Source organism: Vanessa cardui, chromosome 16 (genome assembly GCF_905220365.1).
Source record: "Vanessa cardui chromosome 16, ilVanCard2.1, whole genome shotgun sequence".
Classification (NCBI taxonomy): Eukaryota; Metazoa; Arthropoda; class Insecta; order Lepidoptera; family Nymphalidae; genus Vanessa; species Vanessa cardui.
This window is the reverse complement of record NC_061138.1, coordinates 11361811-11379115: the sequence shown is the minus strand read 5'-3', so window position 1 is coordinate 11379115 and position 17305 is coordinate 11361811. Positions and strand designations below refer to the sequence as shown.

The following is a 17305-nucleotide window of genomic DNA, read 5'->3' as shown; positions in this document are numbered from 1 at the left end:
TGATTAACAAACTGTCATTATTTTACATTACTGATATGATTTGGATTTCGAAAAAAGATAAAGGAATTAAAAAAATATCAGTAAAATCAATAATTATATTGATCACCATACAATGGAAAAATGCTATTATTAAATATTACTTAGAAAAAAAAAATGGCAAAAAAAAAACAAAACATTATCTAACATGATTTTATTTAAATATTCCTATTAAATTAATATTTTATACAACAGGTTATTTAAGCTTTCAGGCCTTCTTGTAAGCCATAACCAGGCCCTGTTGGTTCTTCAGTTAAAGATGTTAGCCCACCAAGAGGTTCCGCTGCATATCTTCCACTCCTAAATAAAAAAAAAAGTATTTAAGTATGATATAAAACTATTTTTTTACCATAGTCTTTGATGCAGCAATTTTAAGTCAGTATATTGCACTGAAGCGACGAATGATGCTGTTAGAAAGTCTAAATCCATTTAAACTCTAAATATGCAAAGTATTCTTAAGTTTTCTTCTGAGTAGAGAAGTAATTTGTTAATAGTACTTTATTTTAGGTTCATTTTACAAATTTACAAAAAGACATTGAGTTTTGTACCTTGGTCCAGGTTTTGGTTTTTCATCCTTCTTTAGTTTCTCAATAATTTCTTTAGTATCCTCAACGCTTAAGTCTTCCTAAAAAGAAAAATATATATGTTATAATCTGTCTTGTTTTAAGACTTATAATGAATACACCATTAATAAAAACTTGTTAGTATGTTGGAGTATAGTGTTCTCATTATAATGCTGATCCAAGATCAATATGATTAAATTTAACTACTAAGTAATTATACAATATATCAATATAATAGTAAAATTTTATATAATATATATGCACTTTAGGTTTTATTGTTTGTACATTTATCCTATTATAGTGATATTAAAATTAATACCTATGTTTATTTAATGACAGTCATATAACTGAGCTAGGATTATTTAAACCGTAGATTGATAAAACTAGTGAAACATGCATGCATCTTTGATTACTGACATTGATATTTCTCCATAGTAACAATTATGTAATAGTATATGCATACATAATTAATAATTATACATACTATAAAAATAAAAAATTAACAGCAAAGTAATAAAGCATATGTCTTATTTATAATAGCAAATTCAAATTTAGGTATAAAGGATTGTAAGAAGTTCTTAATAATAACAACACACATGAGCAAATAATTATATGTATTGTTTCCAAGTCAACCTTGAGAAGAGTTAATTTAAATCCTAGTGATAGTTAAATAAATGCTAAGTAATATGTTGTTTGTTTACATTAGACCAAATTTATATCATCAACTATTTATGAGTCAAATACCAAATAAATTAGGATAATTATTGTTAATAATAACGACTTATTCATTATTTTTAAAACCTTAATATAATTATTATGAATAAATATATAGTTATTATAAATACATAAGACATTTACCTATGTCCAATTCTTACAGGGAACATAGCAGAAGTGAAAAACATGAACTAATTAAATTACTTACGTAATAATCATCATTGACTTGTACCATGGGTGCATTGACACATGCACCTAGACATTCCACCTGTAATAACAATATATATCATTATCAACTATTGAAAACATCTGAGTTCATAACGTTGAATAGAATAAAATAAGAATAGTAAATATACATTAAGCAAATATACTTTTTTTAAATATAGAAATTAATTATCTGTTTCTTTATTAATTTCTGTTCTTATTTAATTAATTCCTTTTGATGACGGCAAGGCCGATTACAATATTATGATTACAACAGTTACTAGTGAACTGTAAAGAATCAGAATGAATACTGATAAAAATTGTCAGCAGATGCTCTGATTCGGAAGAATTTTCACTGTGGTACCTAATCTGCCCTCACAAAAATCTGAAACATTGTGCCAGATTAACAATCCGTTTAGGAATTCAGAATCTTGAAAGCTTAAAGCTAGGAACTAGGTCAAAAAGGCAGTAAATTCATTAATAGATTCTGATTTTATTTTGCTTCTAATACGTGTAGACATGTATTATATTATTGTCCACATATAATAGATAAATACAGTAGAACCTCTATAAGTCCAACATTAAGAGAGACCCCAAAAAATCGAGTTAAAGAGTATCGACTTATGTGGGTTTTATTTCGACATAAAAAAGTTAAATACAATAATATGGCATTGATAAAAGTCGGTAACTTTTTTTTATTCGAGATACAGTTCACATTAAATGTTACCTACATTTAATTTTTCAAGCTATATATATAATATTATGTAACAAAATTTGACTAATAGAGGTTTAAGATTTCGAGTAATGGAGGTTTTGGTCATTGGAGGGAAGGGAATAAAAATTTTTTTCGAGATTTGGAGGTTTTCAACTTAACAGGGCTCTACTGTATTTCGAATCAAATAATTAAACTTAATAATAAACAATTATATTTATCTCTCTTTAACTTAGTACACATACCTGATAAAATATTACATTTAACTAACCTCAGACAATGAGAACTTTCCACAAGGGCTGTTTCCTCCAACCTCGCAGCCCGTTGCTTCTTTGATAGCATTAAGTACTGCGTCAGATCCCCGTAACCAGCAAGGTGTTGTAGTGCACACTTGCACATGGTACTTGCCTATGGGTCTCCTGGAAACATTCAAAGAAAATATTTATTGACCGTATGTCAAGTGCAGACTTTGTAGTTAGTAACTTTATGTGGATGAGCTATGACCATCTCAGTAAGTACCATCCACTTATCAGATATTTTATTTCGAAACAGCAACACAGTATACTACAAGCTTTTGTTCACACCACTCATTGGGTATTCCACTCTAAAAGAGCAACACAGTATTCTGAACTTAAATTGGAAATTTCAGTACGTCATAAGCTGAATTCTTATAGAATCACACTGGTAGATATTTTTTTAAGTACTGTTTTGAAAGAGAAGTAGCTTTTCAACTTTAATTATTAAATAACAAGTATAAAGTTGTCAAAGAGCTAATCACTGATTTCTCTCATCTTTGATTTGACATTTTAAAGTACATATTTTATTGTGTCTAACACTAATCACCCCATACTGGACTATTTAGATAGGTAAATTGATTGAAGAATAAACCTATATAAAAAAGATTACTATTTACTTATAACATTGTATAAAAGTAATTAAAAGCAATAGACAAAAAAAAGAAAATTAAAGTACTTATAGACAAATTACTTAAATCATTGAATAGATTTAGATGATATTTTCATGTAAAGATACCTTGAATCCAGACTACTTTCTAAATTGACCCCACTAGGGCAAATATAACAGGATTTATGGCAGCACTTAGGACATTTGTTAGTGTGCTACATATAAAGACTTATAAATTACCACAGGTAAAGCTGCAGGTTCCGATAATGTATGATGGATATCAGTTATATATTATAAATATAAATTTGCTAAAGAAAGAATAAGAAATACAAATAATAAAACTTATAGACTATTTGTAATAACTTTATATCTTGGAGGTAATAATAAAACTCACCTTATAAACATAGTATAGAAGGTAGCCACTTCATATACCCTCATCCGAGGAAGGTTTAATAGTTCAGCTACCTTATGCATAGCAGATATTGGGAGCCAGCCACCATTTTGACGCTGGGCCAAGTCTAGTAAAGGAATCATAGCCCCTCGTTTGTGCCCTTCAGGATATATAGCTAAGAGAGCCTCAGCGCGCTGAAAGAATATTTTTGTGTAGCCAAATAATAATTATAAAAATCTGTAGTTTTCTTGTCCGACGACATGTAAAAGTTAATATTTCTGAACTTTTTAACGAGTTCCTAATTTGAATTTGTAGTTCAAGAAGAAAAGTTAAATCATATTCTAAACAAATGACTGTCAAAATTACCTTCTTATTTTCGGGTGTAAATTCAAAGGGAATACTTGGATTATCTTCAGGGGTGTCTCGGTGTACAAATAAGCTATCATGTTGTAAGTTTGCTGTTGTCTGCAGTGCTCTGGACGATGCTCGCCACTGAAAATCCACAAATAGTGGATAAATATTTTTGATTTTAGAACTGTCACATTGATATTATGTAATTTTAATTATTAACAATACGGGTCATTGTAAAAACACTAATTATCAAAAACACCTACCAAGCCCTGAACTCCAGACCTGAGGCTGGACAACATGATTATTGTTTTACTGTAATTATTTGTATTGCGAAACACTGTTCGCGAACAACCCCACGAAGTTAATTTACGATCCGTCTGTCGATGAAAACGTTCAGAAACTTGTTATTACGCGCAGACTATGTAAGTTCAATACAGATTAAATTAAACAAGTAGAGTGAATTATTTACGAACGTATCTTTGTACATATTTTGTACGTAATATAATTTTATTGGTATGTATATTTTACAAGTGATTGTATTAATTTAAGAAGTATTATAATTTATTGATTTTCTGAAGCTGGTTCAGAATTAAAAAGGTAACACCTGTTATTATTTAAAAGCAAACAATTTGATTACACAACAAAAATTAAAAAATATGACAGGAGATCCAAAAAGTAAAATAAATTGATAAATTGTGATTAATTAATCAATTTAGTTACAATATTTTATATTTTTGTATATAAATCTTACTTTTCAATATGCGTTTCTGATGTAGATACGACATCCTTTAGACGTTCCTTGGTTACTTTATAAGTTAATTTAAAAAAAATATTGGACTTATAAATGAATAAGAAATCCTCCAATTAAAAATCATGCAAAATATGAGATAAAAAAACATGGAGAACATGTATTATATCTTAATAGAATAAAGTTAAAACTAATAAATCATCTTTTATTGGGTTGATTAAAGTTAATAATAAGTATTAACAACTATACTTTAATATTCATCATAATGTAGGGTTAAATTAGTCAAACATTGTCATTATATACTTATACAAAACGAGATAAAGAAATACTATTCTCATCATTTTTAATAATGAAATCGACACAAAGATAAGATTTAATGAGTAAGAAGAATGTAATGAATTGATGAATATAAAAAATAAACAGATTTAGAATAATAGCGAGGATATAAAAGTAGTTCTGTAATTTATTTTTGAAATAAAATTTGCTCGCTTTCGCCAGAGCTAATAAGTTCAATATTTTTTTCATAAAACCTGGCACACGCGCAAATACCAATAAAATCTTTCTTTTTAAAAATCGAACCATAACGTCTCTTAATAAAACGCTATTGGCTTTCGCTTCTAAACGTTAACTCGGTGCCCATAAAAGGTATTTCTGCCTGCACATGCCTATGCCTAGTTCAATGAAAAACGTAGAATAAAACTAGAATGAATAGTAGACAGAATTGGCAAAACAACGATGTGGTTGTTATGGCAACTGCCGCACTTGGTTGCATGCAATATTATTAGAAATATATTTAGGTACCTATGTTCTATATTTAAAACGGGTTGATTTTTTTCTTTGTTTTTATTTGACAAAGAAAGAAACATAAAAAAAATAAGTTATATTTTAACGTCATAAAATTAGCTACTTTTAGGTTTATTATCTACACCTTTTTTTCGAATTACAGGCACGTTAAGTGATTACAAAATAAGGTTCAAATCATGAATTTGTAAATTACTTAACTAATCTATATTATCTACATATATTAATATTATAAATATGAACGTAACTCTGTCTGTCTGTTGCTCTTTCACGACCAAACCGCTGAGCCGAATTTGATGAAATTTGGTATGAAGCATATTTGAACTCCAAGAATCCTATAGGACATTTTTTTGCCTTACAAATGACAAGCAACGTCCTGAAACTCAAATGAAGCCGCGGGCGAAAGTAGTTTTTTTTTGCAAACAAACATTATAAAATTTTGCATCCACGATATCAGAGGTACAAAAAGACATAAGTCACAACGCCTGACAATGATCCCTAAGCTTACATTACAATAACAGCCAGTTAATTTCCCACTGCTGGGCGAAAGCCTCCCTTTGTGGAGCAAGTCTTCCAACACGCTGCTAAAATGCGGATACACATGTGGCTGAATTTCGTTGAAATTACACATGCAGGTTTCCGCATGACGTTTTCCTTCAGCATGAGATGAATTATAAACACAAATTAAGCACATAAGAATTCAGTGTTTCTTGCCTGGATTTGAACTCGCAATCATCGATTAAGATACACGCGTAACCCCTGGGCCATAGCAGTTCATTATTTCAAGCTTGTTTTACCAAATTCATTTACCACGTATCGGATGATAGTGGTTTAGCCGAGTAGTGACGGACAGACAGACATTCACAGTATATCGTCTTTATAACATAAACATTGACATAGCAACTGCCATAGCCACGATTTTTACGTATCTTCTTCTTTGATACACATTTTTAATCTTTAACATGCCGAAAACACGAGACAATATTGAATGTAATTAAATAAAATTTATTTACATACTAGATTTATGAGGCCTTAGCCGAGCAGTGGGAAATTTATAGGATGTTGTTGTTGTTGAATGGAGGTAGACTCTTATACATATAGTGCTACCGAGTTTTGTTGTTGTTTATTTTTTATTTCAGTAACTCTTATTCGAAGTTAAAATCATCAGCAGGAAACTTGGTTGTGTTTTGGGTTATATTCTACCACAATACATCTAGCAAATCCTTGACGTAGTGATGCCAGATCCGGATTTAGGGGACGACAAGTGGGACAGGTGCCCTGGGGCCTCCACATGGCCTCCATAACAAATATCAAAACAAACTATAATTATATTACTAATTACTGCTTTTAAACGTTACCGCTATAACTAAATAAATTATCGCTTATTGATAGAAATTAAAATATTATAATTAATTCGTAATATAATGATTAGGGTATCCACGCCTCTGCTAGTCTAGGGCCCTAGCAATCGGATAATTATCGGCCCTTAATTGTAATTTACTGTATGTCTACTATTTATAATCGACAAGTATTCCTGAACTTCATACATCTACATAAGTAATGGGTTTAAACTCGATGCTTATTTTTTACTCTCATAGAAGCTTCTCGTTTTAATAGATCACCAAAATAATTGGTAACCTATGCTTATCCAACAAACGGAGGGATCACTACAATCAACGTCAAAAATGTTATTTACTATAGAAGCGTTGCGTTTCCTAATTGATTTTCAATAATCTACCACTATTTAGATTAAATTTATTCTAGCTTGTCAATATTTCCAATAAGATTTTTTTGATAGCACTAAATATAATAAGAATCGGTTTGGCAAATACAAATAATATCCAAAAGTATAACAATGGTAATAAATAGAGACTGGTATTGTCAGACAATTCTGTGTGATATATAGACACGTCAAAATTAATGCACTTCAATAATAAAAAAAAAGATCATGTCTGGTAGACACTTTATTAAAATGTAATTATATACTGATAAGCAGTATCAACGTTGCTGGAGGGTACAAAGTCAATTTACTTTTGTTAACATTGAAAATAATTACGAGTACATTGCTCTAGTCTAAGAGTACGTGTTGCATTACTTAAGGAAAATTTTAATCGATCCATTCGCGGCTAAAATTTCTCGCAGACCAATCACCAAAGGCAATTGGTCACGGCCAAACAGTCGCTCTATTCGTTCAGAAATTAGATAACGGAACATCGGTGGCACCATTGATAAGGAATTAAATTCTCAAAGTAGGCGCCGCCTTACAACGACAATGCAGACGAAATTGGGTTTTTTAGAAAGCATATTGTTACTTTGAATACAAATAACTCGATATCTGATAACAGATGTTTGAAAATTAAGTACTTTTGAACGCAATTAAACGATTAAGTACGAATAAAAAATGTCAAGTTCCACAATTAAGAAAAAAAAAACAGTATATTTTATCGATTTTTATTATTGTGTTTAACAAACTTTTTTTATGTAACTAGCTACGCTTAAGTTTGCTGAAGCCGTATTGTGCGACCATCAAAACCGCTACTTCTGATAGATCTTGAATATTTTTTACAAGCTCGGAAGCCATACGCTACCCTACTGCACGCTTTATATTGAAGAATTCTTTTACACCATGCTAGCACAATAGAAACCAGAAAAAAACATTTCTATTTTGTTTAAAGTGATATGAATCTTGTGACAAGTAAATACCTACGCTAGTTGCCATAGATAAAACTCACACTATATATTTTTTAATTTTATTTATAAGACCATTCAAAAGATCATTACAAAAAATCAGAGCAATTATTCAAAACAAAAACATATTAAGAGCCAGTTAATATACCATAGCTGAGGCCTCCTCCAGATTTGCTCAGCTTTGCTCTGCTCCCAACGCGGGTCGGAAGATACACTTGTGGATAATATTCATTTAAATAAGTCACATGTAGGCTTCCTCATGAAGTTTTTTCTTATATCGAATAGTTAGGGAAATAGCCCGCGACATGGCGTGAAGAGAAACCTACAAGTTATTTGAAATATTGACCATTCTTTTTATCGATAATATGGAACTAAAGTGAGATTGTAATAATACTCTCACTCATCCTTCAAACCGGAATACAACAACGTAGAATACCTGATGAGTACCCACAATCTATCTCATCCTCCCAGTCAGGCTTGCATGAGTCGAGATGGCCCAGTGGTTAGAACGCGTGCATCTTAACCGATGATTGCGCGTTCAAACCCAGGCAAGCACCGCTGATTCATGTGCTTAATTTGTCTTTATAATTCATCTCGTGCTCAGCGGTGAAGGAAAACATAGTGAGGAAACCTGCATGTGACAAATTTCATAGAAATTCTGCCACATGTGCATTCCACCAACCCGCATTGGAACAGCGTGGTGGAATATGTTCCAAACTTTCTCCTCAAAGGGAGAGGTGGCCTTTAACCTTGCAGTGGGAATTTACAGGCTGTTGTTGTTGATTGAATTGACGGAATGTTTACCTTGCAGGAATTGTAAAACTAATTTGTATTATCACTTTACTAATTATTAAGAACAAATTACTAACGGAACTGAGTGTGTATAAATACGGATGAGATCGTGAGTTGTGTATGATTGGTGTTTGTGTGTGTATCTTACATAGTAACGATTTTTTTTAATAACGTTAATAATTCCAATGTTTTGTAGATGGATTAATACTAAATATATTAGCTTGGCGCCTCGCGTTAGGTATAACATTTTAATTTAAAAATCCGGTTTTCTTATACCTAGGCACGACAATGCTTTTCTTGGTCAATGTAGCATTATTTTATAAAAAAAAATATATGAAAACTATAGGTTTTGATTAAATCAAAAATTGTCGGTGATTTTGATGACAATTTAATATAACGTTTTACTTTAATTCTAATTTTAAATTATCTTAACACTGTAAAACGTTCAATGTCATTAATGATATTTAATTATTCTATATTCTTTAAGTGAGTATTTAGTTAAACACATTGCAAGCCAGACTCACGCCCTTTTGATATGCACTTTTTATTGTGTTTATTTGTCAATTTTGCCTTCTTAATTGCATTGTGGGAGAATGACATTTGGTTAGTTACGGTTACCAAGATACACTCCTGTGACAGACAGATTGACAGACATCGTAGGTGGAGAAATAGGGTTATACTCTTTGATACGGACTCTTTAAAATTTATAGTAGAAATAAGAATTAACCTAATTGCATTTAATTGAAATACCTATGATAATTTAAATGTCGGAAAAGAGTGACTACTAAGTTTCTTGTCAGTTTATCTTTGTAGAATCTATAGTATGGACTAGCGATAACTTTTAATTCATTTTAATTTTGTAAAAGATAAGTGAGAAGTAAAAATATAAAATGTTAATGTCAGTGTTTTCTTGCGTACAATATTATTTGATTGAATTTAAGTATATTAATTATTTGACGCATTGGCAGTGCAAGAAATGGTTAATATTTTTTACATTGCCAATATCCAAGGGCAGTAGTGATCACTTACCATAATTTCGTCCAATGACTAACCGCATACATATACCACTAACTACCGTAGTAACAGTAGTTATATGTAAATAAATCAGAAGTAACGACGGTATCATAAACACCCAGACCCAAGACAACATAGAAAACTAATGAATTTTCTACATCGACTCAGCCGGGAATCGAACCCGGGACCTCGGAGTAGCGTAGGTACCCATGAAAACCGGTGTACACACTACTCGACCACGGAGGTCGTCAAAATGTTTACTATAGATATACATATATACGTATCTGAAAATCGAGAGTATGGATGAACATAAAAATCATTTGAATTGTAAAATAATGTTTGAATTTCAACCCAATATTTAAGTTTGATCCAAGCCTTTTATCAACTGGGCCTTCACGGTTATAAAAAGATACATAATTAAATTTACATAAATCAATGCACACTATCTGACGTAATCATAGGGTCGTTTTGACCTTTAGCTTTTTATGAGCTTTGAGAATTATGCTAAGCATTCGACCTACAGACATTCTTAGAATCGGTTAGGTATTTTTATTCGCGCTTCGCCAAAATCAAATCTTGTGTGTTTTTAAGACGCATATTTCGGATTTATGATTGAAGTTTAAAATTAATCGCTACGTGCAGTACTGTGAATTATGTTTTAACATAACGTTCGATTCAAAAGAATACTAAACTTTTTGGAGCTTCTTTTTAGTTTTATAATCGAGTTTTTATTAAGAGTTACTTATACTGTTTCCATCGACCAATTGGATTTTTTCAAAAATTCTGTGAAAGGGATACGTTGATTTATGGGAAGTAAAGTAAGAATTATATATTGAGTAAATAAAATCCGTTTTTTCACACGTTTTTTTTTTTATATATATAACTTAAATAGTTCATAAAGATAAATACCAAAAAAATACTATTGTTAAAAGTGACAGAGTTTGGGAACGACAACCTGTCATAAAGCTAGTCGGAGGTTTTAAATCAGCGAGGCTAACCAGATCAAAGATGTAAAACTGTGGATACAATAGGTATAAGAGGGTATAAGTACATTTAAAAAGGTTAAAAAAGTATAAACCGGTTTATACCGGTTAGACTATCCGTTTAGTTTAGGGTTTACTTAAAACCATTATATTGTAATACATTTACTATTGACTTACGTGGTGCAAGCCAGGAATGCTTCCAGTTGCTATTTTTTTTCCGTCATCTTTAATAAATTATCGTCATATTTAAGCCGTTTTAAAATCAAGGCAGAATACTTTTTTATAATAACATTTAATGATGAAAGAAAGAAGTCATTTTAATTATCTACACTAATATTATGTTTGTTTGGTTGTAATGAATAGGCTCAAATGTTCTAACTCCGGTCCTTAGAGGGCATAATGGCCTCCGACCCTAAGAATCTCATCAGATTCGTGGCTGATGTTGGTCTGGCTGAGGTGTTGTGATCACGAATTTGAGGTTTATCACAATAAATCCAAGCGCAATGCAGTAATTCTTCAAATGTGCCCGTGCCTCAGCAGTAGGGATATTAGAAGACTGATTATGAACCGTTCTACGCGGGCGAAGCCGCGGGCGACCGCTAGTTATTATATATTTGCGTATTTTGTATCAACCCTAATGTTTAAATTCAAACAAGGGGATACCTTTTCTGTTTAAACAGTGGCTTATTCTGTTTTTATTTAGTTTATTTTTAAACAGTATTCAATTATTATATAATTTCCATTCACTTGAATGATCTATTTTGGAAAAACTATTAAGGCGGTTCATTTCTTCTGTTACTTCTGGGTATTTTTGGAGAAATTTGTAAGCAATCTATCAAATTTTTGACAACCGTCCATGATTATACACTTAAGAATTATTAACCATTCCTTGCATCGTCACCACTTACACCATTCACATAATAGTGATAAATGGGTGGTACCCCAGAAGAGCTAACACAAGTTGTACCACCAAATAAATTTCATTGGTTAATTGTAAAAATTCAATATAATTTATGGACAATGGAAAACTTTGAATACGTTCTCAGTCTGGCTAAGCACATGGTTGGATGTATCCATCTTTTGAAGTAGTCATCAATCATCTTGACAAAGATTCGACTGTTAAAGTATCTTAAAATATATTATAATAATTAAAGGTAGTTGTTAATACGTTATATGTTAAAATATATATTTTAAAGAGTTTTCATGAGATAAATGTTTAGTTTGACTCTTGATTAATGATTATAGAGTTCAAAATCAAACCCAAATTCAAATTCCTTTAGTCAATATATTAACATTACACTTATTTTCTGATTATCCAGTAAAAAACTACCCCAGTTCGGAAAATAACATACCATGATCTGGAAAGAAGCGGGGGAAGGAAATCAGCGGGAATTTTTTTGGCAACTTTAAATTTAACATACACTGAATTTAAATAGCAATAGCAATCAAAATAAACTTTATTCAAGTATGATTTTATTAGCACCTCTGAATCGTATTTTACAGAAGTATATTAAGTTATCTACCACCGGTTCGAAATGTAAATTTTACCGGGAATAATCGACAACAAACTAAACAGTTACTCATTTTCAATGATATATGAATATAAATTATTATGAATGGACGTTAATAAGTCTTGTATTGAATAATACTAATGCTTTATATACTAAAATATATATAATAAGAGATATATATCACGAAAAAATAAATTTTAATCAGTAGATTGTGAGTTGAAACCGGATATATAATTCTATTATAATTGAGGATTACATTCCACGCCAAAAAAGGTTAAGAGGACAGGAGATCTTAATCCAGCAAGTACAGTACCTATATACTCGTACTGGCTGTTACTTTCATTTCGTTGTTATTGATAAATTTTTCCTTTTATTTTTGATGGAAACGAATTAGTGAGCCACAGTTCGGCAATTTGGTTTTCCCACAGACAGTAGGCTATACGGCTATCTTACACCGTCAATGCGCCGTCAATCGTGAGATGAGACAGCCCTTTACCTTAATAATAGTACCGAATAATAAGTTTCAGCTTAAGACAAATAACTGATATGTTTTGGTGCTGATACAGGAGGCTTGCACAATGCCCTGAAACTTGTATTATTTCATTAAACGTAATGTGAAATACGTCCAATAATAATACAGTTAACATTATATTATCAATATATTGTTACATAACGTTAACAAGCTCTCCGATCTCAATACATTTAAACATTATAAAAAACATACAACGTGTTGCATTACAAAACTAATGTAAAATTAACGTTCCTGTCGAAAATCACATGTTACTCACTTCACACGCGATAAGACCATTTAGACAGATGGACGGACGAGCAATTGTAAATAAGTAGTTTCAAATTATAGGTCCCTCTCGAGTAATTGATTTTTATTGCGCGTCTCGTTAAGTGGTAGCGAGTGAAGAAAGAAATCATGCCTTGAAAGGCACCAAAGTTCTATTCCCAAAGTTCCGAAAACTTTTAATAGATGGCGCTGTTTGTTGTCATGTAATTCTGGACCGCGTTCGAAATTTAAGTCCGAAGAATTAAATCTTCTATAATGTAATCTAAAATTAAATGACACTATTTAAAGTACTGTTACCTGGCGTAGGGGTCAACATGACCATGAAAGTCCTCCCAGAGTTAGACCGTACATAGTCGGAACTCGGAGGTTTTGTAAATAGTTTGAAAACAATTTTCGAGCACTCTCTAGGGAGAAGGGCGCATACGCAGTCCTTTTCACGAGGCTCTGTTTTGAGTTTCTTAAATGTCTACTCATAATCTTATTTTAGAATAAAATTCCATATCAAATCACCATGCCGGAGTCATCACTAAAACGCTGTGAAAACGACTTAAACATTTCCATTTTACTCACATTATTTCGTACAAATTATATAAAAAAATGAAGACGCGTTATCAATTTGTCGTACAAAACATTTCAATGTTGAGGTCGATTGGAATCGGTCTAATAATAGTAAACACGTAATGTAAAAGTTGGTGCAGCCCTGACGCAGACGGTAACGGTGATCAACAAATGAGACCATTACACGGTGGCTTTCTTGGCATACTTGTACGCAAAATGTTTTCTACTCATAGTTATTACATTCGTCTCGAGGTGAAATGAATGCAAATAACTTTATAAGATGTATTCTATTGTTGATGCCAAGTTAAATTATTATATAGAACGAAATCTAACGGACTCTTTGAATATGAAATCAACAAAATCCTAATTCTCAGTCCACGTGCCTTTTATTATAACTACATTATTATTATTATATGTAATGATTAAATTAATGATTATTCTTTTTGCGGTATGGTAGCTGAGTATCTAATTTAATGTATTAAAATTGAGATTAAAATGTGCTAACAAAAACCTACTTCTTTTTTTCGATAGAGAACCTCCTTTACTCGTTTTCTCAAAATGATGTAGGGGTATATGTGGGGCTCCTAGGCACAGAAATACCCACTAATAAACCAATGGTGACCATTCCGTTTTCTCGGGGGACATAATCGTTTATTTATTTTATATAAAAGACTTATAAGCAAAGATCATCTTAAGTCACATAGAAAAAATATTATATAAGTATAAGATAGACTTTACTACTTAAAATTATATTTTGTAACTTGAAGAAAATATCTAATTTTTTCAACATTAAATGCCTTATATATATTTGATTTCATCAATTTAATTCACGTTTGATATGAAATTATACCCCCGGGTTCCTATATTCTTCCACCAGTAACATTTATGGGCGGCGCTGACCATGAGTTGACCAATTTAACTGTACCGTTAAAGACCGATACTTTTTGAAAGATAATTATATAATTGAAACTTTACAAATTCATTAAAGTATATTTTAGAGGATACGAAGTACAGCGATCTACTCTTTCTAAAAGAAGATACTTTATTCGACTTAAGACATTATTAAAGTTGTATAATTACATATTCGTTTTTCCCTTTTTGTCATCAATGATTTCACATGCGAAAGACAAAGACACAAAATTTAATAAATCACCCCTAAATAATTAATCACTACAACAGCGACTACATAGCAATCAGGAGAGTGTTTTTAGCAAAATCACAACTAAAACTATAAAAACAATACGAAATTTTAATTCTCCGTATACTGTATATTCCAACGAAACTATGAAAACTTTAAAACGTTCCCGAATCGTCATTTAACAAGATTAAAATTTTAAAGCTATCTCCGCTTCGGAATGTATATTCCACCTAGAAATAATGTAAATAATGAATTAGATATTTTATATATTAAAATCATATTGAGGGTTTTGTGCGAAGTCGGATAGGTGACACCCACTTTATACATATATTCTACCGTCCAAAAGCAATACTTAGTTTTGTTGTGGTCTGGTTTGAGAGGTGAGTGAGCAATTATGGTACTGGTAAAGGAGACCTAACCTGAGCTGTCAAAGTTGGGGGCACATTGGCTGTTTAAATGATAGTAAATAAAGCCAACGTCCACACAGGGGTAACTGTCAACCATCATGTATTCTATTTACGAATCTATCAAACTCATTAAAAAAAAAGGTTATTTAAGAGACGTTTTGAAAATCGAATTCTTTTTAATGTATTAGTTTTGTTGAAGAAGTAATCAATCCATGATTCAATTCCAAACCACGCACGTGTCCAAGTATCTACAAAGTGTTGCAAAGTTATAAAAAAAAGATAATAAGAAGCATTATTGCCTAGACTTTCTAGCCGCTATGTCCGACCATCCGAAACTAGGAAGGAATTGGATTTAATAAGGAGATATTACTGAAATGTTTTACCGCTAGCCTCATTTACTTAATATTATTTAAATAGCATTTCTAGTGGTAATGATGGTAGCTCGTAATGTTAATATTTTTGTACTTAATGATTTCGTCTCTGATCTTTGTGGTTTTACTAAAGAAAATCGTTATTTATTCATCGAAAAAAATATATAAAATTTTACACTTTAAGTAATGAAAACAAAGTTTAATCAATCAATTAAAATATACTTAATTCTAGTAGGCTTTTACGTGCATTTTTGAATCGCCATTTAACAACTGTATTAAGTGAAGCTACCCGTTCGGAAAGTAGATTCTACCGAGAAGAACCAGCATGAAACTTAGAAGTTATTCTTTTTGAACATTAAAATAAATACAGTCATGTTCGTTAAATACACTTATATATATAGGAAACATAATATGATCAGCATTTTAGCGTTTTAAAATAAACTTAAGAATGATTTCATGAGTTTCTCGCTACGAGCAATCTCGCTAATTACTTTTAAAGAATGATATAAAATGCCGCTTCCAGCGAGACAATCGTTTATGTACGGGTCATCATTCGTAACATAACTTGATTGCGTAATGTTTAAAAAACGTAAACAACATACTCGCCAAAGCTCACGAGACGTAGTAATTGTTAAACAACAAAAACTCGAATAAGCCCGCCGCATGAATGGGACGGTCGAAACGGCCGGGAAAACGATAAAAACGACGTTCCATATTCGAGAAATGATTAAAAAAGGAACGCCGTGAAGAAAACGAACGAGAGCAAGTTCGCGGCACGTACAGCGTCTCGTTTAAAAAGAGAACTATCCTACCGAAGCGTGAATGAAAAACGCGCCCGCTACGTCCGCGTAACCGTAATCTTGTGATTATTATTTTTATTTTCGAGTCGGTTCGAGATTTTTTTTATTATTATTTCGTCTTATTATTTCTGTTATTTTATTCGTTTAACGTACGTCGTATGTAGGTCAGGTTTGCTTTTTTGGTTTTTCACGGCAAGGTCGTGGCGTTTGCTCGTTTTGTGATCGTCGTAAGGCAATTATGGTGTTGGATCCATGGTGTAATCGATCGGTTTATGGATGAGCGATAACAATATTAATTCTCGCTACTCTGAATATTTAAAACTGTACTATAATTAATGACCAAGAGTATTTAACGTTTTGAAAAGATAAGAAGGTATTTTTCTCGGTACTTTTAATATAAGTCAGGTTGTAACTAAATTGTTAGCCTTGTATTCGTTGATTTATTATACCATAACCAATATCGCACAATATTTTGCAAAATTCAACTTTAAGGGTATACCTACACAAAAACCTTTCAACAAATAATTCTCTGCTACTAGTAACATATTAACTTATTTAGTTTTAAATTTAATACTACGGGCAAGCTAGAAGAAAGAAAGAAGGAGATAGAAAATATTTTGTTTATAGCATAACATCTTTCCAACTTAATTAAAAAAATCTTTTCGAGTCAGTTTTTAAAACTTACTACTTTACTAACTACAAATAAAAAAAAGCTACTTGTGCACAAGATTGCTGGTGCGTTTGCGAATTAAAGGATGGTTAATATTTTATACAGTGCCACTTTGGATGATAACTACTTACCATGGCCCATTTACTAGTCTGCC

General features: G+C 31.5%; 1 protein-coding gene across 1 annotated transcript; it reads right to left on the bottom strand.

Annotated features, from left to right (window-relative positions):
• Positions 1–175: 175 nt before the first annotated feature.
• Positions 176–4320, bottom strand: LOC124536539 (NADH dehydrogenase [ubiquinone] flavoprotein 2, mitochondrial). Its single transcript, XM_047113107.1, has 7 exons — positions 4138–4320; positions 3890–4015; positions 3527–3717; positions 2501–2648; positions 1522–1581; positions 585–661; positions 176–336 (listed from the first exon to the last, which is right to left on the bottom strand). Exons 1-7 carry the CDS (start codon positions 4171–4173, stop codon positions 237–239), a joined length of 738 nt encoding a protein of 245 aa, XP_046969063.1. The 5' UTR covers positions 4174–4320; the 3' UTR covers positions 176–236.
• Positions 4321–17305: the final 12985 nt, after the last annotated feature.